This window comes from Oratosquilla oratoria, chromosome 34 (genome assembly GCF_046742065.1).
Source record: "Oratosquilla oratoria isolate Oo_2021 chromosome 34, ASM4674206v1, whole genome shotgun sequence".
NCBI classification, from domain to species: Eukaryota; Metazoa; Arthropoda; class Malacostraca; order Stomatopoda; family Squillidae; genus Oratosquilla; species Oratosquilla oratoria.
Genome location: NC_134810.1, coordinates 9333972 through 9356138, shown reverse-complemented (window position 1 = coordinate 9356138; position 22167 = coordinate 9333972). Strand labels below are relative to the sequence as shown.

The 22167-nt window shown below is 39.2% G+C and overlaps 2 protein-coding genes across 2 annotated transcripts in view; one reads left to right on the top strand and one right to left on the bottom strand.

The window, feature by feature from the left end:
- Positions 1–4323, bottom strand: part of Gdh (glutamate dehydrogenase, mitochondrial) — an 84902-nt gene extending 80579 nt beyond the window's left edge. Inside the window, exon 1 of the mRNA XM_076173076.1 lies at positions 4173–4323. The gene's annotated coding sequence lies outside the window, so the exon portion shown is untranslated. The remainder of the gene's footprint in view (positions 1–4172) is intronic.
- Positions 4324–20800: 16477 nt separating this feature from the next.
- On the top strand, positions 20801–21235 carry LOC143018343 (uncharacterized). The gene has a single exon (XM_076173702.1). It carries the CDS (start codon positions 20801–20803, stop codon positions 21233–21235), a length of 435 nt encoding a protein of 144 aa, XP_076029817.1.
- Positions 21236–22167: the final 932 nt, after the last annotated feature.

Genomic DNA, 22167 nt, shown 5'->3' with positions numbered 1-22167 from the left:
TTATTGTAGTCGTACCTACGTAACTTCCATACTCTCTAAACTGGCTTCATCATATTTTCTATGGTTATCAAAATACACGGGTGAAAGAGAACGAACGATTGAGCACTGACTTTATTTTTTATAATGCGATTATTATGACGCAACATCGCACGTCGGGCAGCTAATGCTGCCAGATGTGCGATGTGCCCTGGAGTGAAGAGGTTAAGACCCACACTGGTGACATAACTGAAGATAACAATACAATTGCCCAAGAGATGAATATAGCATGCAATGGTGTGACTGACATCTTCCCTCACATCACTGGATCCAGACTAGTTTTCAAGGACCTAAGGTGCAAGATATAATGATAACAAGGGGGGGAGGGGGGTGTTAGGAAAAAACTCAAGGGACTAGATGGCAGCAAAGCTCAAGGACCTGATGGAGTGTCACCTTTGGTACTCAAGGAAAATGCGAAAGTTCTGCGTAATCCAATTTTGGACATGATCAAAACCTCATTAGGGACCCTTGTGGTACCAAATGACTGGAGGGCAAATACATTTCCAATCTACAAGAAAAACAGTACCCCTTAACTACAAACCCATTTCAATTACTAGTGTTGTATCGAAACTAATAGAAAACATAATTCAGGAGAGCCTAGTAGACCACCTTCATAGTAATAACTTCATCGTTGAAGAGCAGCATGGCTTCAGGAGCAACAGGACCCGCCTGACCAACATTCATCTCAATGACCTGGTAAACACAGTGGATGGGGGAAAGTGCACTGACATTAATTACTTAGAATGCAAAAAGGCTTTTGAGTTTCTTATAGAAGACTTCACCAAGTTAGAAGCAATGGGCATAGATAGCAGAATCTTGATGTGGATCAAGAACTTCCTCAGTGAGAGATACCAGTGTGAAAATGAGGAACACACGATCACAAGTTGCAAGTGGAGTCCCTCAGGGATCAGTGCTAGGTCCAGTACAGTTCCTCGCTTACATACACAACCTCGTGAAGAACCTGGAATCATCTGCCAACTTGTTTGTGGATGACACAAAAATCTACAGGACCATCAGGATAGCTGACATAGATGCTCTTAACCACTTCAGCAAAAGTCAAATTCTCACACGCAGCACTGGCTGTCATATGAACGATACATCATACTACTCTCATAAAATAAAGTCGCTGCTATATTACTATTCTTTTTACCCTGAGTAATAATATATACATACATTTAACAAAGGATTGTTCCCCCCTTACAAGGGAGGTAGCCAAAAAACAAAGGCATAAAATCCATTCCCACCCATCTCATCCCCAACATACTCCACTCCCTCTCTTATCTTGGCACCTAGATGATGGGTCATCCCTGCATCTTACCCACTGCCCTGGGTCAGAAGCGGAGTTGCACGAAAGGACATCCACAGCAAGGCCACTTCATTAAATCAGCAACCCCCACCCCTCCATCCCCTCATGCAGAAAAGGAGAAGATGGGGAGAAATTCCTTCGGGCTGCATGGATTCATTTCTCACACACTCCTTTACCCCCATCCCCCACCCACTCCCCCTCATTCATCACAGCATCATCCATACACCCCTATTTTCTGTCCTCTCCCGCCCCTCCTCAACATTCACTTCTTTCCCAGTGCCCCTTTTACCCCATCCATCCATCTTATCCTGGGTTGCCCCCTCAAGTTCACTCCTTCCACACCTCTTTTACTAGTCTTTCTTCACTCATTCTTTCCATGTGTCCAAACCATCCCAATATTCTTTCCTCAACCCTATCTCCCAACTCCCTTTCCACCCCTGTTCTCCTCACCTCTTCATTTCTCACTATCCAGCCTAGCACCTCATCTCAAACACATTCAAACTCTTCCTCTCTTATGTTCCATGTTACAAAGGGTTACAAAGGTGGAGCATGCCGACAGGAGACCTTTCGGTCCATAACTAGGATGCAAAAAAATAAATAAATAAATAAATAAATAATAATAAATGGAAATCAAGAAAATAAAAAAGAAAGACAAATAATAACAAACAAATAATCAAATAATAAAAAATTACAGTCATAAAAGCACCTTGCTTAAATGTTTATCTAAATGAATCTTAAAGCTTTGAACTGAACTACATTGCATTGCCTCTGTAGGAAGTTTATTACATTCCTTAACTATGCAACTGGTGAAGTTGTTTCTGCCCCGTACAGTGCTGTCAGCACAATCACTCCTTCATACAATTTCCTCTTAGCACCCATTCCCAAATGTCCATTTCTCATTACACTTTCTAATCCCCGAAGGCATTTACTCTCTTCTCTCAAACTACACTCTACCTCCACTCCTTTTCCTGCCACATTTGCACCCAAGTATCTAAAACTATCCATTTCCTCAAGTCTCTCTCCCTTAATACTCCTTTCCAGTCTGAAAAAACAGATGCTGGCACCCTCGGGAACCCACTTGGACTTCATGACACCTATGTGTCCTTGTACCAAAGTAGTTATTGGAGATATGAAATGATTGGAAAAGTAGTGAGTAGTGGCTGCTATCCTTTAATGTAGATAAGTGCAAAATTATGCACACAGGACATCAGAATCAACAGGCAGACTACTTACTCAACCAGAGTCCACTGCAGAAGACCCACACAGAAAAAGGATTTGGGTATCACCATAACAGCAAACCAAGTCTTCTGCGCATGTCTCTAAAATATTTGCCAGAGCCAACAGCCGACTGCTTCTTTAAAAGAAACTTAACTGTGCTCAGCAAGGACATCCTTATGCCCCTTGCCCTGGTCCATCTGATTACTGATTATGGAGCTTAAGCCTGGTCTCCCTACTTGTTGCAGTACATCAGGTCATTGGAGAAAGTCCAGATAGGAGCACCCAGGTTAGTTCCATAACTAACTCATCTACCCTATGAGGAGGTGGGTGCACAACTTGGCCTGCAGACACTAGGAAATGGGAGAACGCAAGAGGATATGACGAACATACAAGTTGATCCATGGTTACAAGGATGTCCTTTAGTCTTTACAAAGTTTTTTTTTTTTTTCAAATCAACAAGTACAACTTAAAAGGGCCACCTCAAACTAGCAAAACAATCACTAGATAACTGCCCCAACAATAGCCATATTCAAAGCACATTATGACAACACACTTTGTTTTGACTAAAATACTGGCTGACTAATCTTAAGAGGTGGGGGACATCACAATAAGTACTCTTCTTAATTCCCCACTATCTATTCATAGGTAAACATTTAACTGTAGTTGTTTTACAGTCAATTAGTATTGAACCACGCAAGTACGCCAGAAAAACTTGCACATCCAAGCCCAAGGTCACCTGCATTTGAAGATGCTTAAAGGAGTTGCTCTCAGAGGAAATGGATTCAAGAAGAATAAATTGTTCTATTCCAGTATCATGCAAACAAAATTTTCACTTCTTTTATGCATTTGAAAAATCTACTTTTTCTATGGAATGGTTACATTTTCAGTAAGTTAGGTTTGGTTGGTTTACTTAGTAGTAATAACAAGTTTCATGAAACATCTGTGTTTCTGTGACTGGAATTTTATTGAACAACTTAAAGGTAAATAATATATTCAAATAGGATTATGAATATATCAGCACTAAAATACTTGAGTAAGGTTGACATCGTGTGTGCCTGGGAGTACAACATTGAAAGCAGCTTTGAAAGTTGCACACAATTATCAATATATTGAGACAAACCTAACTTTAAAGACACCATGCAAAATAATTTCAGGTATAGGTACTACGTTCAACAGCAGTGAAACACTGCTGTTAATTATGTGGACGATGCTGTTAATTATGTGGAAGATGAAAAAAAAAAAAATCGTAGGGTAAAGGAAAATAGATATGCTGGGTGGCAACGAAACTTCGTCACATTATATCAACACCAAAACTTCAGGAAAGGATTGTGGCAAGATTACTTCTCACTGAGTAATCATAGCTTATTAATGAGCAATATATAAGGATTCTTAGACAATATGCATGGGCAAATTCACATCTGTGCAACCAACTCATTCATCGTCAATTTTGTTCTACCATAACTCTTCCCTCTTCACAGAATAATTTCAAACGTATCTAACTACTGCAAGTTATTACTTCAAATCAAATCATACATAGTTTACGGACAATAGGAAGTTCATTATACAGCATTACAGAAAATAGGAAAAAAAATCAGATCAATCGACATCTTACCTTGCAGACAACGTGGAGGTGTGTGCCGTGGATGTATGAAGTGAACCAATAGCATGAAGTCCGGGTTATGACGTCATTTACTGTTGTTCCTAAAGAAAAGTTGGGAAAGTGTGATGCACTCATTCAGTTAGATGAAATACACTTTTGAAGTGCAGGCATCGTAACAACGCCATCTATTGTACGCAACTTAATTTAAAAAAGAAAATATTTTATGAGAGACTATATTATATACTTGCAATATGATATTGGGTTACAAATCACTTGTAAATTTATTCACGCTATTTCATAACTTGCTAACTTTATAGTAATAGTAATAATAATAATAATAATAATAATAATAATAATAATAATAATAATAATAATAATAATAATAATAATAATAATAATAATAATAATAATAATAATAATAATAATAATAATAATAATAATAATAATAATAATAATAATGATAATATAATAATAATAATATAATAATAATAATTTAATAATAATAATATAATAATGATAATATAATAATAATAATATAATGATAATAATATAATAATAGTATAATAATGATTATGTAAATAATAATAATATAATAATGATAATATAATAATGATAATATAATAATGATAAGGATAATAGTATAATAGTATAACAGTATTATAGAATAATAATAATAATAATAATAATGATGATAATAATAATAATAATAATGATAATAATGATAATTAATAATAATGATAATAATAGTTAATAATAATAATAATAATAATAATAATGATAATAATAATAATAATAATAATAATTAATGATAATTAATAGTTAATAATAATAATAATAATTAATAATTAATAATAATAATAATAATAATAATAATTAATAATAATAATAATTAATAATAATAATAATAATAATTAATAATAATAATAATAATATTTAATAATAATAATAATAATGATAATAATAGTAATAACAATGATAATAATAATAATAATAATAATAATAATAATAATAATAATAATAATAATAATAATAACATAATAATAATTTTATTTGGCATTGAATCAATATACATATATACAATATAATGAAAAGAACACATAGTTCGAAATAACCATTACAATTGCCTAGGATAACACAATAAAGCATATAACGTATGTGTATATATATATATATATATATATATATATATATATATATATATATATATATATATATATATATATATATATAGATATTGTTTATTGTAAATAGATAGAAATTACAAGGCTGTTTATGCACTATAAACAAGAAACAATTTTTTTTTATAAGGTATAACTGAAGAAAAATTAGTTCCAGCATCAGCTGTCGCAAATGACACCTGTATGTGGGCGACAGTGGGGTCATATTAGCGGTTGGACAAACACAGCAGCTGTTGTAAGTAGTCTACTGGCTCATAGTTCTGAAATTACTTTATTTTTATAAAAATAAAATGTAAGAAATATGTACAAATACGATGCGCTTATAATGTGATACATATAAAATATTCACAATCAAAAGTAAACATACATATACTAAATTTCATTTTCCCCTTGGAACTTTTTTTAAACATGATTAAGACCTATACAACATCAGTTAAACTGAAAATAAGAATTATGCACTTCCTAAAGTCTAGGTTACAATCCGTGAAACAGGTTTCCATACGAGTTGTCAGGCTTAATTAACATTTTCTTATATTTCTTATATTTCTTATATTTCTTATATTTCTTACATTTCTTATATTAATTAACATTTTCTTATATTTCTTATATTTCCTATTATCATTATCATACAACATAATTACAATGAAAGTCCATTAACCCGAACACGGATAAATCGAAAATCCCAATTTCCCGGTTTTTAAGAGGTTGGGTAATATCTAATATCGGTTACAAACAAATCGGAACGCTATTCTGTGGTGTGACTGTAATGGACGAATGCACAGAATGTGTGAGATGAAGGGAGGGACCGTTGGCATTCCTGACCAAGGGAGCATTGGCACCGGGTAGCTAAGGAATACGGGTTTGGGCGTCTGAGGGTCAGGTGCAGTGGGTAAAAACGTGTGTGGAATGAGAGTGGAAGGATGTGTAACAAGGAGTAGGATTAGTTGATAGGGTTAGGAGTAAACATGAAATGAGCGGCCGCACTGACGTGAAGGCAGGGCCGTTTCTAGCTTTGTGGGGATCCTAGACAAGATGCTGTTGGGGGGAGGAGGGAGTGCTAGATAGATAGGAATGTAGGTACTTTAATTATCCCCGAGGGGCTTGTCAAACTGTGATGAAGTGACTCACCCTTTATCTATTACACCTTACATGTATTTATTTCACATATATTTCAAAGTGCAAATACAATGAAAAACAACACTTAGAATAATGCTTAATCAACATCACAGTCACACACCAGAAAAACAACTAATAATTCACATTATTTACGGTAATTGTTTTGTCCTCAAAATGTCTGCTTCCTGGCTTTTTTACTCGCAAAGTCATCAATGATGTCCTCATATAACACCTGCTTGCCCACCTCATGGTTGATTCTGATTATTGCAAGACTAGTGAGTCGATCCTGTCACATGGAAGACCTTAGATAGGTCTTGATGAGCTTCAGCTTCGAGAAGCTCCTCTCTGCTGAGGCCACAGTCACAGGGAGAATGCAGGCGATTGTCAGGGCAACCCACAGATTGGGATAAGGTGAGGAGCCCAAGAAGAACAGTCATGTCATCTGAGGGTAAGCTTGGCAAGTTATTGACTTCCACAGCCAGTTCATTTTCATGAATGTCACATTTCCAGTGCTTAGTGTCATGGAGAGGTTGTCACATTGGTTGCTCAATGCCTGATCCTCCAGTTTGTGGAAACTGAGCATCACTCCAAATCTGTCTCCCACTTCACCCAGTGTTTCAAACCTATCAGTTAAGGATTGAATGGCTGTGTCAACAACAACATTAAAGAATGCTGCTTCTAGTTTCTTCGTGGCATCTGCAATGGGCTCATCTGGGGCTTCTTAAGCAAAGTGCCTTTTTGTGCTTCTTAATATTTTCTCTTTGAGTACAGCCTCTACATTCATTTCCTCACACATGTCTTTAGCAAAAGTCTGAGCTGAAGCGAAATCAGTTCTTCTGTAGTTAGTCAGAGATGTTTTTGCTTCAGTGGGAAGGTCAACTACTACATCAAACTGCATCTTGGGAGACTGCAGGAACTTGGTGTAGAATGTCATACCATACGATTCTGCAAATGAGAAATCGGTATTACCCCACCTCTTCTTCCAAACTTTGGGCTTCAACCTTGGTTAGAGGATCCATCACTTCCCTGATCTTTAGCAAAGCTTCCCTTATATTAGAGGCCTGGTATTGCGCAGCCTCTATGTGTTAATACGGCTCTCCAACCTTGAGTGCAACAGTGACATGATCCCTTAAGATTGCCCATCTTTGTGGCTGTACAGTTTCTGTGCATTGGTGAAATAGCTGGTGGCATATGTTGAAGCCATTGCTGCACCAGATACCGCCAAGTTTAGGGAATGTGAATCACATGGAACATAAAGTGCGCGAGGGTCCTTCTCAAGTAGTCTAGCTTGAACTCCTTTGTTCCTCCCTTTCACATTTGCACCATTATCATATGATTGCCCTCTGCAACTATCAGAGGGAATATTCAGCTCCATCAGTTTCTTCATAATCAACGATGACAAACCAAGACCTGTTGTCTCAGAAGCTACAAGAAATCCCATAAAATGTTCTTTGATTTTAGGCGCATTGTCCATTTTGACTGTCCTTATGATGACCGACATCTGCTATTGGTGGCTTACATCGGGGGTACAGTCCAAAATGACTGAATAACATTTGGACTGTTTAATCTCAGTCACCACTGTGTCCAATATTTTCCCGCTGATTGAGGCAATAAGTTAATTTTGGATGATATTTCCAAGATAGCTGGAATGACTGAACTGGCCACTCTCAACACGCTAAACGTGTTGCTTCATGAGAGGATTAAATTTAGCAAGCAGCTCTACCTCTTAAAAAAAGTATTTTGCTGGTGTAACGTGTTTGATAAACCTCTAAATGCAAGATTTCTCTCAGCTAGAGATTGGATGATGGAGATTAAGTGAGTCAGGACATCTCTCCAGCGCCTCTTTTCAGCCTCCAATAGTGTCCTTTCAGCTTGGTCTATTGTCTTTCCAGTTTGCAAATGGAGCTGTAAATCTTTCCAGGTCGCCATGTGTGACGTGTATTCTGGACTGCTTTCATGACTTTTCAAAAGTGCACCTAAGTTTTTCCAGTCTGTCAGTCCTTCTGTCACTAATTTGTGTTCCTTTGTTGAAAATAATTTACAACAAAAGCAGTAGAGGGCATTTTTTATTTTCGAGTAGATAAACCAATCCCGCTTTATGTTTTCCCCATTAACCAATGTTCTGTGAAAATAATGATGATGAAAAGTTCTGCCGTCTTCTTTTTTGGGGAATGTGAAATCAGAACTAATCTAAAATGGCCCTCTGCTTACTGCATCAGTCCTGAATGAATCGGACAGAACTGGTGGCCAGTCAGCTGGATCTACTGGTTTAGGAAAAACGGGCAGCTGAACATGTAAATGTGCAGATGATACTTCCTGAGGTCCTGAGGTATGCGATAGTCCTAGAGCTTCCTGGACAGAAGGAGGTCCTGAAGAAACTGATGGCCCTGGAGCCTCCTGGTCAGTAAGTTCAGAGGATCTCTCTGGCTCAATGTCTGGAGCTCCAACATATTCTAGAATTGCTCCTGCAAAGACAAAGTTCATTAGGCTATCAAACAAAAATAGATCATGAGAGCATATTCCTATTTGATCATTACAGTGATGTTGCAGACTGCAGTTATACAGAAAATTGCAAATAATTTGTTTTTATGTTAAAACATTTTTTGATGTAGTTTTTGTTTAAAGCAACCATCCACAAAGTTGTCTTTCAAAATATTTCTTTAAATTATAGAATAAATGACCTTTATCCTTTGACCGTTTTTCTTCGTCAGTTTTCTTTTTCTTTCGTTTTTCTGCGTCGCTGGGATAACTTCTTTTTAATGGCATTACTGTGTGTTTGTTCTGTTTAAGAAAAGTGTCGCACCGGTTTACAGAGTAGGTGATTTTTTTCAAATATGTGTTTAATGAATATAGGTATAAATACCCCTTACATTAGTGTGTAATTCCTCAGGGTGTTATGTCAGGGTGAAAAGCTATCCTTCTAAAATTTTGGATGTACTTAGAAATTGATTCATCATCCAGCTCTAATATCTTTAAATTACTATTGTAATAATTAAAATTAATTATAATGAAATCCATAAAAAGGATTGTATTCGTCAACAAACACATGTAAAAATGTTACTATGTCACTTATATTCATACTCTCTATCGGAAAGAAGGGATCAAAAACGTTTTCGATGTATTTGCACACACTCACGTGGTCTGAGAGAGATAGAGGTGTCACGTAAACACTGCCAGGCGGCATAACAAAGCTATTAAGGTCATCTTCAAATTGTCCCTTTTAAAAGGTAAGAGTTAAAGTCAGAACCAGTTCTTAAAACAGACTTAAAGAACCCATGTCCGATATAGAGAGAGGAAATGAGACGTGAAAGGGGAATGCAAGTTACACAGATGTTGGCAATAACCACGCCTGGTGTTGTTGCTACGTGTTTGGATAACCCTTTTTGTTCTCATAACTCTGTTACTCTGTTTATGAAAAGAAAAAAATGTGCCAAAAGTTCTCATATATATATATATATATATATATATATATATATATATATATATATATATGTATATATATATATATATATATATATATATATATTCTTTCTAGAAATTAGGGTGTCACGAAATGGCTGCCGTATAGGGGGTTAGCCTCACCTAACCTAACATAGCATAGCCTAAAATCGTTTGTTAAACTTAAGTAGGGTAATTTAAAGATTTCTGAACAGGCCTTTCCTATGTTATATTACAGGAAGAGGCATATTAACCTCATGTTACCTCGCTTTAGTCTAGTAAGAATTTATTCTGCCTCACGAATCTTTCATATACCCTACTCCATTTTCCAATTGATGTGGTATTTTTTCTGAGGAAATTGTAATCTTACAGGGAACCAGTCTGGGAAACCAGAACTAGTCTCGGAACTGGTCTTGGAAACCAGTGAACCGAGCTGGAAGACCGGATGGGATGCACGTTCTCAATTCCCTCCCTTCCCCGGTTTGGGAAGCTTTTGGATGAGGTTAGAAGAATAAACGAACCAATGACGGTCGAGTTTCCTTTCAACCAAGAATGGAAAGCGGACTAGGGCCCACATACCCACAGGTCCCATGTTCTACCAGACGACTAACCTGCAGCCCAGTACAACTCCTCATCCTTCGCTTTGTATGATTGGCAGTCAAGGAGTAGCGGAAAATTGATCACTTACTCCAGAAGATGGGTGGCCATCTGTAGTATCTGAATTGTTGATCTATATATATATTACCCCATTTTTTTCTTTCTGTCGCGGTTCGCCCCGACAGTTATGTTCTTCCCATGTATATATAAGGCATAGAGAATATTTAATGAAGATATAGTGAGCTCTAATTACTTAATGAAAAATCCTTGCACATCATCATTCAGTTTGGTATGAAATGAAAGCTTAGAGTCTGGGGAACAAACCTTATTGAATACATTTTTTCAAACTAATACCTCTGATTTTTTATCAATTTGTTTCTCTAAATGATTAAAAAATGCTGCAAAAATCAGGTTTCACAAATAATTTTTTTTAATTCAAATTCCTTTTATTTTTTGCTGTAGAAAATAAAGAGCATGATGTTTTCTTTCAAATGAAACAAAAATTACAAAAATTCATAAAGAACAACCGAAGACATTACAACACAAGGAACAAAAACATAAAATTCATAGGACGGGGGATTTAAATTTTCGCGACCATTTGTTTGATGGTTGCAATGTATAGCAAATCTCCAATTTCCTCTTCTTTGCTGATGAGGTATGAGGGGAGGGTGAGTGGTGTGGCGTGGGTAGAGGAGGTGTAAGGTGGGCGTGGGTAGAGGAGGTGTAAGGTGGGCGTGGGTAGAGGAGGTGTAAGGTGGGCGTGGCTAGTAAATACTGAGTGCAGCTGTGCTGCTTTTCTCCTCTTTCTTTTTCCTTCCTGTTTCTATTTCAGGCACTCACAGGCCCTCTCTATATTCTGTCGCTTCACTCTCTTGTTTCTTGTTAATTTTTCCATGATCACAGCAACAATACAGCGCGAGGAATCAAAACTGTTGCCTACGGTGAGAGCGCCAGGAGCGACGTCACCTTACTTTGACCTTTTCAAGAGTACTGGTGCCCTGTCCACTGTCTTTGTGGGGTATGCTGGTTGGAGGAGTTGCCAAATATCTCCATAAACACGATTCTGTAGAAGAAAAAAAAAAAAAAAAAAAACCGAAATGGATATAGAAATGTTGACGCTATTTCAATATACAGAATGTTTTTTATGCAATGGGGCTGTCAGAGGTTGACAATATTTTATCTATTTTGTGATGTATAAAAGATAAAAACGAAATACAGTTGTATAACTTTGTATGAGTGTTGCCACCATCATAGAGATTCTTTTGAAATGTTTACCTAAAATTCGCTCATGTACGGGAATGATGGGTCTAACTTGTCATATAGCTGAACCTTGGCTATATGATTCACTGTGTTCGATTTGTGTAGTTTCAGCTAACCCAATTCAATTGAACCACAATTTTCTAATGCAAATTTAAATTCTTTATCAGGGGCACCGGTGGCCTGGGAATTTAAAAAAATTCCAAGCTACCGTGGGGGCCCCTGGTTGCTCAGGAGCCCTAGACAATCGCCTAGTCCGCCTATAACTAGAAACGGCTCTGCGTGGAGGAAAGAAGGACGTTCGACATTGGGTAAGACATTGTTTTTTTGTTGGCCACATGCTCATATGGAATATTGGATACAAAATATAATGGCCGCCACTTTCATAATATATACTGTACACAGCGTTCGTGGATTCCGTTTCACCTGTGTGTTTCAACACTTATTTCACTCTATTTTTAACTTCTTTGCCTTGCTGTGGATGTACTGTGTCTTGCGACACTGCTTCTGACCCAGGGCGGTGGGCAGGGTGCAGGGATGACCCGTCATCCAGGAGGTGCTCAGATGAGAGGAAGGGTGGGAGGGGTGTGGAGTGTATTTAGGGATGAAATGGGTGGGAGTGTTTTTATGCCTTTCTCTTTTTGGCTACCTCCCTTGGAAGGGGGAAAAAGCCTTGGTATATGTATGTATGTATTTTTAACTTCTAAGGTTAATTTAGGTGAGTAGTGATGGTTCATACTGTTTCTACAAGTCGTGGTGTCAAGAAAAGTGGAAAAAGGAAGGATATGACACTGAGTGTTAGCGTTAAATTTCCAAATAAAGCGAAATGACTTCTACACACAACTTCTACAAGCTATAAAACAGGCGTGTGGACTGTTGAGGGCCATGCACAAATGAAGTCATAAGAACTGTTACTAGTGTGGTGACGCGCCGCTGGTCAAAACCAGACTCGCTGTCAATATAATAATAATAATTAACGACAGGTAAGTGAGAAAGTGTGGGAGCAAGAGGGGGGGGGGGTGATAGGTGAAGGTGAAGTTTAGAAAGTGAAGGAAGTGTGAGTGTAATAGTGTGGGGCGGACCCACTTGCATGGTGTTTTTTCTTTACATTACATGGTCATCCTATCTATGCTCTAATCAGAAAACTCCCTAGCTAGCTAATCATATATATATTCTGTCACACAACTGAGCTAGGCCTATATACTTGCTGTAGTTAGCAAGAGTAGTTAGCAAGAGATCACGGCCAGCCCGGCCAACAGCCAATCAGAAGCTCGGGAAAGCTCCCCGGGGACAACCAGTTCTCTCCCGGGCATGACATCTCCAAGCAGCAGTTTTCTCCAGCAAGTCGCCTCGGACACAGTCCTCTCCAGCAAGTCACCTCGGACGCAGTCCTCTCCAGCAAGTAACGTCTCCAAGCCTTAAGCGGCCCTTCGCGCCAGCTCATGGCAGTTGATGAGGCCCTCACTCCGGACCTTCCCTCTACGAGCCCTCGTCCGTGACCTCCGAGCCTAGTAACCATTAAATCTTAGTGTTAGTGTTATTGTGAGTCTCATTTCCCTGGCTTGTCCGAACCTAACCACAACAAAGTGGTGACCCCGAGTGAGGACAACCGGGAAGATGACAGGCTCACAGGTTAAACTTACCAGTTTCTCCCATGACTTGGGGAGCTGGCTAGTTCACGCCCAGGCATACCCAGCCCAGCTCCGCCGCCGCGGCCTGCCCAGCCCCGCAGACCCGTTCTGCTCAGCCCCGGATTGCTCTGGCCAACTCCACTGCCCGTGAACATCGCTTACACACTTCACACGTAAGCTTGATCGGCACTTGAAGGTGGACGCCATAGCCGCCGCACCACAGCCGCTGTCGCCAGTGCAATCGCAGCCACCGCCAGTGCAGCCGCAGCCATCGCAGCTGCCGCCACTACAGCCGTAGCCACTGCCGCTGCCGTCATTGCAGCCGCAGCCACCCCCGCTGCAGCCATTGCAGCCGCAGCCACCGGTGCTGCCGCCATTACAGCCGATTCTGTCACATCACTCGCGTCTCGCCCTACCCTTCGTGGCGCTCGCTCCCAAAAGAAGGGGGGGGGGAGTATTGTGGTGACGTGCCGCTGGTCACACAACTCGAGCTAGGCCTATATACTCGCTGTAGTTAGCAAGCGTAGTTAGCAAGAGGTCTTGGCCAGCCCAGCCAGCAGCCAACCAGAAACTCGGGAAAGTTCCCCGGGGACAACCAGTTCTCTCCCGGGCACGACATCTCCAATCAGCACTTCTCTCCAAGCAGCAGTTCTCTCCAAGCAGCAGTCCTCTATAGCAAGTCGCCTCGACGCAGTTCTCTCCAGCAAGTCGCCTCGGACGCAGTCCTCTCCAGTAAGTAACGTCTCCAAGCTTCAAGCGGCTCTTCGCACCAGCCCACGACATTTGATGAGACCCTCACTCCGGACCTTCCCTCTACGAGCCCCCGTCCGCGACCTCCAAGCCTAGTAACCATTAAATCTTAGTGTTAGTGTTATTGTGAGTCTCATTTCCCTGGCTTGTCCGAACCTAACCACAACACTAACACAGAAAATTCATACAGTTTGGGCATCGAGAAGGGCACCGAGAACGTCCAGCTGAGGTAGGTAGGGAGGAGGAGGTGGTAGCATCCTAGAGATGCTCAAATCAGCTAGCCCGAGCCATGCGTGAACATTAGACTTTTGGTGCAATCTCATTTGAGCCTGTATTTTCCCTGTATCGTTGCCTGCCCCTCTATATCATACCTGCCTATCTATTAGAACAGAACTACCAATCTGTGAAGTGCGTGTATAGCGAGTCGAAAATTGCGTTAGTGCAAACTTACGGTGTGAAACACGAATCGTCAGCGTTGGTGCTAAACCGCGTGCGTTTATTATGGCAAAATGACGGCAAGTGCCTAATGTCATAGCGTGAATAGATACCCGTGATTTTGATCCTCGTGTCTGCAGTAGATTATTAGTTGATTTATGCCATACCATACCCTGATTTATTTACTTATCTGATGTATAGTGTTTAATATGACCCAAGAAGGCGTCTACGCAAGTATGATTTCTGGTAATTTTATTCATGAGAATGTAATTTCTATTTATTTATGTGGTCATCGATAGTATTCGTAGTTGTGTGAATGTGTAGCTTTATTCCATTTATATTGTATACTAGCCACTTTGTATGTGTAACCTTGCTTTCTCAAGACACGTGGTAAAGGAGACCTGATTGTTTCTGTGGTGATGAGAGGAACTCTGTATGCAAAATGATTAGAGGTAACATTATACAAAATACATGAATGCTTATTGAATACAGATATGGCACCAACGCAAGGCGAGTGCATATATGGGAACTGCGTAGGTGTACCGAAGCACGTAACTACTACGTAGAACAATTACGTAATGACTACGCAGACTACATACATAGAACAATTACTATATAAGGCTTAAGTACTACATATACTATATAGGGAATAATTACCACGTTTATACATTAAAGGGAGTGGAGCGTATGGAAAAGGAAAAGGGTCAATAATAGAAAAAGTCAGAATGTTCACGGAAGCAGACGGTCCTGCCCGAACGGGACGCGCAGGGAAGGACGGGAGAAGTGAGGATAGAAGGGTAGAGGGTGAGAGGGGGAAAGGAAACAGAGCGGTCAAAAGCACTGTTGGGGCCAACACCTGTGTGAGGCAGAGTACTCGGTCGGGTGGCGTCAGTCATGCTCGAAGTGGGTGAGTCAGTGACGTCGGTCATAGGAGGTGCACCTGGCACGGGGACGTCATTTATGCGAGACTGAGTCTGACTAATGATAGGAAGAAAATCGGTTTTAATCGATTTAGGGAAACCGAGGTTTCGCCCTGAAGAAAACTAAGGATGAAGTACTTAGGTTCACAGCGGAGAACGTCATAAGGACCAGAGTACGGAGCCTCCAAACTCTTACGAATTCTGTCAACTCTCACCCAAATTTTAGAGCAAGAATGAAGGTCATGAGGCACGTACGGTTGAGGTAGTGTATGACAGTCACTGGACGAAAGGTCAGGAAAATTGATGGACTAGATCTCCTTGACAAGGTGGAGGATGGTTGCGTCATCAGACTTGGCGGTGTGTTCCTTAGTGATGGCAACGGATGGCCACAGCATATGTGCGCCGGTAACCGAGGCGTCAAGCGATAGCCAAGGAAGACTATGGGTAAGGAATAGAACTAATTATCCTGCCTAGCGCGAAGAGCAGATTTCAGAAAGCAGTGATAACGTTCAATAATTCCGTTAGCTTGGGGGTGATAACTAGTATTACGTATATGGTGGAAACCAATGATAGACGAAAACTCAGAGAAAAGTTCTCTCTCGAACTGGGAACCTTTGTCCGTGATAACGTGAAGTGGGACACCGAAACGACATATCCATCCACTCATGAAATAAATTGCTACTGAAGTGGCAGTGGTGTCGATGAGGATAAGGATAGTTAGGAAGGGTAGCAGGTGGCAGTGGTCCAACGATATCAATGTGCACTAATTGGAAACGGTCAGTAGGAGTTGATATAAGTGAATCAAGTGAGGAAGTGTGGCGCGTAGTCTTTGCCTGTTGACATTTAAGACATTCTCTGAGAAATTTGTTCATATCTTTGTAAGTGCAAGGTCAGAAGTAGCGTTGTTTTACTAACTTAGAGGTGGACTGAACACCAGGATAGGAAAGGTTATACAAGGAAGAGACTACGTTATCTCGTAAGGATAACGGGACAAAATGTCAAGGAGTCTCAGTAGAGGTATCACACCAAAGTGTCAAGTTAGAGGGTAAGGTGAACTTAGATAGTCTAGGCTTGAAAGTCTACAATTCATCATCTGTTTCCTATCTTTGAGTTATAACACTCAAGTCAAAGACATCGAGTGATACAGTGCATGTTGGGCGCGGTAAGCAATCGGCAACGAAATTGTTGTCACCGCGGATGTACTCAGCTGAGGAAACATATTCAGAGATGACAGTTGCCGTTGTTGTCTGTTAGATTTAGCAAGAGAATTTGAGTGAAAAGCTGCAACTAGAGGTTTGTGGTCAAGGAATAGGGTAACTGTATGGCCATCAGTAAGGGACTTAAAATGTAAAACTGCGAGATAAGTAGCCAATAGTTCGCGGTCGCAGGTAGAGTAAGTTGTGTGTCCGAGTTTGTTTGAGTAAAACCCAGGGGGGTTGGTTCGCCGTCTATGACTTGATAGAGGGCGGCACCAACGGGTAGGCTTGAACTGTCAGTCACGAGTCGACAGTCTGTCGGTATGAGTGAGGGGTAAGCTAAAGTTGGACTGTCCAGTAAGTCTTGCTTCAAATTATTGAAGGAGTCCTTTACTGTGTCTGTCCAAGTGAGACACTTTTAAGACTGACACTGTTTAAGAGGCTCAGTTAGGGAATAGGCCACGGTTGCAAAGTTAGGGATCATGGGAAGAAAGAAATTGATCATTCCCATAAAACGACGTAAAACCTGTAAGGTCTGGGGCAAAGGGAAATATAAAATGGCTGTGGCAGGCTCTTCAAGCAGCTTAATCCCTTTTGAACTAATTTCATAACCAAGAAAAGTAAGTTCTGACTCGAAGAATTCACATTTGCCGAGGGAAAGTCTCATGTTCTGTTGAAATATAAATATTTGTTATTGTGCATCTTGTGTTGTTTTTGATTGAATGTACAATTCAATGTATGGTAAGAATTTTGTCATTTGATTTATTGTATAATCTGTACTTAATTTGCATGTATAACAAAGTTCAGTTGCTAGGCCTGAGAGATTTCCCACGCTAAGGGAGATGTTACTCCATTGCAGGTTAGTCATGGTGGAGCCACGGTGTGGAGAGGTTGTGTATATTTTTTGTCTGAACATAAACTTATTTGTGTCATGTGCATTGTGCCTTTGAAGAACAATAAACAGTTAAGTGCTTTTCTAAGCGTTTACATACCCATAACTTAACATAGGTTATGGGCCCAGGACACGTTATTTTGTGTGCTTAGAAATTACACTGCGTCACAGCGAAGTGGTAGAATCGAGCATGGCGCTGTAGGCACGTAAAGAGTGAAATTGCATTTTCTTTGTTTTTGTGACACAGACTGACAAAATGGATCGCAGTACAATCAACCTCACACCGTTGAATGATAAGAACTATCCTACGTGGAAGTTGCAGATGAAGATGCACTTAATTAAAGAGGATGTGTTCGATGTCGATGGCTCTGAAACAGTGCCTACCGAAGCAGAAGCACTGGGAAAATACAATAAGAAAAAAGCCAGGGCGTTGGCTTATATTGTATTGGCCATTGACCAAAACCTTTATTTGGTTGGGGATCCAACTGATCCAGGTGCTGTGTGGAAACTACTGGAGGACACTTTTCAAAAGAAAACCTGGTCAAATAAACTACGACTCAAGAAACGGTTGTACAACATGAAGTTACGTCAGGAAGACAGTATGCTGGAACATTTGAAGAAGTTCGTTGAACTAATTGGTAAACTCGCAGTGGTTGGCGACGCCGTTAACGAGGAAGACAAGGTAATTATATTGTTATCGTCATTGCCTGACAGTTATTAAGTGCTTGTAGCAGTACTAGAGGCTTCGGAAAGTGTACCAAAGTGGGAAACTGTGACGGAGCGTCTTCTACACGAGGAAAGTAAGTGTAGTCTTATGAGGTCAACAAACAATAACAGTGCACTTGTTGTTAATAAAACAAAGTCATATAAAAAGATACAATGTTTTGAGTGCAAAAAGATGGGGCACGTCAAGAAAATTTGTTGGGTTTATTTGAAGAAGTGTAAAAATGAAAAAGTAAATTGTGCCGTGGGAAATAAAAAGGATGAAAAAGAAATAGCATTGGTTACTACTGCTTTATCTGTAAATTCTGTATTCAAAGCAGGTAGTTGGGTAATTGATTCAGGTGCTACGCAACATATGTCCCATAAAAAGGTACTTTTTTCAAGTTATGAGACACTAGAAATGCCCTTGTTTGTTGAAGTAGGAGATGGTAGAGCTTTGAAAGCTTATGGGGTAGGTGATGTTTGCATTAAACTGAAACTACCTAATGATGAAATAACTAATTGTACTGTAAAAGATGTTCTCTTCATTCCTGATTTAACTTATAATTTGATGTCAGTACCTAAGATGGTTAAACATAATATAACTGTAAATTTCCATGAAGGTAAATGTGAAATTTTCAACCAAGAAAATGAGTTGTAGGCTGTTGCAAATTTAGTAGGGAAATTGTATTTTCTAGAATGTGTTAGTGATATTGCAGCTGCAGCAACACTTGACTCTGTCTCCAATTCTGCACTTGTTGCACAGTCAAAAGAGATGTTATGGCATCGCAGGTTAAGCCACCTTGGCATTGATAATCTTTGTAAATTAGTTAGGAAAGATTTGATAAATGGTGTCAACAATTCTCTTAGAAGTGACTTTATTTTGTGTGAAAGCTGCGTTGATGGTAAGAATTATAGACAACCATTTTGATAATCACTGAAGGACGGAAATAGACAATTGTTTGAATTAATACATACTGATGTATGTGGGAAGCTTAACCCTAGTTCTTTGGGTAATGGTAATTACTTTCTGACCTTCATAGACGATGATTCTAGGTATACATGGGTGTGCATTTTGATAAATAAGAGTGATGTTTTCAACAAGTTTGTAGAGTGGAAGACATTGGTTGAAAAACAATATGATGCTAAAATCAAAATTGCGAGATCAGAAAACGGGGGAGAGTATACCTCCAATGAGTTCCAAAATTATCTTAAGAAGGAGGGAATACGTCATGAAACTATTGTACCTAAAACTCCTGAACAGAATGATGTTGCAGAAAGGAAAAATCGTACCCTGGTTGAAACCGTAAGAGCAATGCTATCAGATTCAAACTTACCTAAGTCATTTTGGGCTGAAGCTCTAAGTACAGCAGTCTATATTAGAAATAGGTGTCCAACAGCTGCTCTAACAGACATGACACCATATGAAGCTCTTAACGGCAGAAAACCTAATGTTGAACATTTAAGAATTTTTGGATGTGTATCATATGTTCATGTACCTAAAGATGAAAGATCTAAATTAGATTCTAAATCTAAGCGTTGTGTTATGTTAGGATATGGATCTACTACTAAAGGTTACAGATTGTATGATGTAACTAGTAAGAAAATAATTTACAACAGGGATGTAATTTTCAATGAATCTCAAATGTATTTTCTTGAGAAGGAGTGTGCTAATGTTGATTCTGTTTCAGTTGAAAAAGTTGATATTTCCATTCCTGTAGATAAAGATGAGAAAAATGGAAATGAAGCTCCTGAAATGCATGTTAGGCGGTCCAATATAGACGTCCACCAGAACGTCTTGGTGAATGGGTTAATATTTGTGATGCACCATCACTTGGTGAACCACAAAGTGTTGAGGATGCTTTGAATGGACCTGAAAAATCTCTTTGGAAAGCAGCTATGCAAAGTGAAATATTAGCTCTTTCTTCTAATGATGTTTGGGATTTGACAGAGTTGCCGGAAGGACGAATTGGTCCTGATGGCTCAATTTCCTCTTACAAAGCTCGCTTAGTTGTTCAAGGTTTTTCACAAAGACCTGGTATTGACTATGATGAGACCTTCAGTCCCGTAGTTAGGTTTGAGTCAATACGTACCATCTTATCATTAGCTGCTCGAGAAGGATTAAAGATCCATCAGATGGATGTATCTTCTGCGTTTCTCAATGGAGAACTGTGCGAAGAGATTTACTTAACTCAACCCGAATCTTTTCATGAACCTGAAAAAGAAGAGTTAGTATGCAAACTAAACAAGGCCATCTATGGCCTCAAACAAGGTCCTAAATGTTGGAATGATAATTTAAATAAATTCTTAAAGACTCGCATTTTGAACATAGTCCTAGTGATTCATGTGTTTACACTCGCATGTATGATAATGATTTGTGTATAATTGCCATATATGTTGATGATGTCATTTTAGCTTGTAAGTCCTCTGATATTATTGCTGAGATTAGAATTTGTTGAGTGAGCGTTACTTGATGAAAGACTTAGGAGAATTGAATTACTTTCTAGGTGTAAAAATTACACAAAATAATGGTAAAATCTTCACCAATCAATCTGGGTTTATTCAGTGTTCTTAACAAGTTTGGCTTTGGTGACTGTAAGCCTGTATCTACTCCATGTGATGTAAGCAGTGTTCTTTTAAAAGACTATGATGAATCAGATCTCTTTGATACTACTAAGTATCAATCTGCAGTTGGCAGTTTGTTATTTTTGTCCACAAAAACCAGACCAGACATTTCATATGCAGTATGTAATGTTGCAAAGTATTGTAATAAACCTTATCAACAGCATTGGTCAGCAGTTAAGAGGATCTTCAGATATCTCAAAGGAACCGTTATAGTTGGACTGCTCTATACCAATGAGGATGTAAATGAATGTGTAGGTTTTGCTGATGCTGACTGGGCTGGTGATAGATCTGACCGTAAATCCACATCAGGTTATTTAGGCTCGGGACTAGTGGACTGATTTCTTGGCGTTCAAACAAGCAATCGTGCGTTGCATTCTCAACTGCTGAGGCTGAATATGTAGCACTATCTGGTGCAGCACAGGAAGCTGTTTGGCTTAAATATTTGTTAACGGACTTGAAACACGATTGTCAAAGTCCTATAACTATCTTTGAGGATAATCAGTCTGCTATAGTCCTTGTGAAGAATCAGAAAGATAATTCTCGTACTAAACATATTGATATAAAGTTTCATTTCGTGAGAGAGTTGATCAATAACAAAACCATTGGTGTGGAATATTGCCCAAGTGATAATATGTTCGCTGATATATTTACCAAGGCACTCCCTGTGGATAAGTTTAAAAAATTTAGAAAAGGGATGGGAATGACTGAACAAAAAGTGAATGAATAGAATTTAGAAAAACAATACAATCTGAGAAGGAGTGTTAAAATATAAATATTTGTTATTGTGCATCTTGTGTTGTTTTTGATTGAATGTACAATGCAATGTATGGTAAGAATTTTGTCATTTCATTTATTGTATAATCTGTACTTAATTTGCATGTATAACAAAGTTCAGTTGCTAGGCCTGAGAGATTTCCCACGCTAAGGGAGACGTTACTCCATTGCAGCCTTGCAGGTGTGGTAAGTGCCAAACACGCAGTATTTTTGGTAGGAGTTTATTGCGGAGGTCTACACACAAGTATGACAGGAAGTGATCTGTCACAAGAGAATGCTTGGGGGCCTAGCTTGGGCATTAAGACGCGCTCGTGCCCTACTTCCTGATACATTGTTGCCAGGCGGGAAAAAGATTGGGCAAAACAATACATACTAACATATCTAGGTATATACATAAGAGAACAATCACATATAATGATGAATATGCATGCAAAATGGTTAAGGGTAACATATATTTAGTATTTTAATTCTATGAGACGTACAATTGGCATAGACG

Bases quoted from the DNA above. Each gene is read 5' to 3' on its own strand.
- LOC143018343 (XM_076173702.1), top strand. From the start codon at position 20,801: ATGGTAAAATCTTCACCAATCAATCTGGGTTTATTCAGTGTTCTTAAC.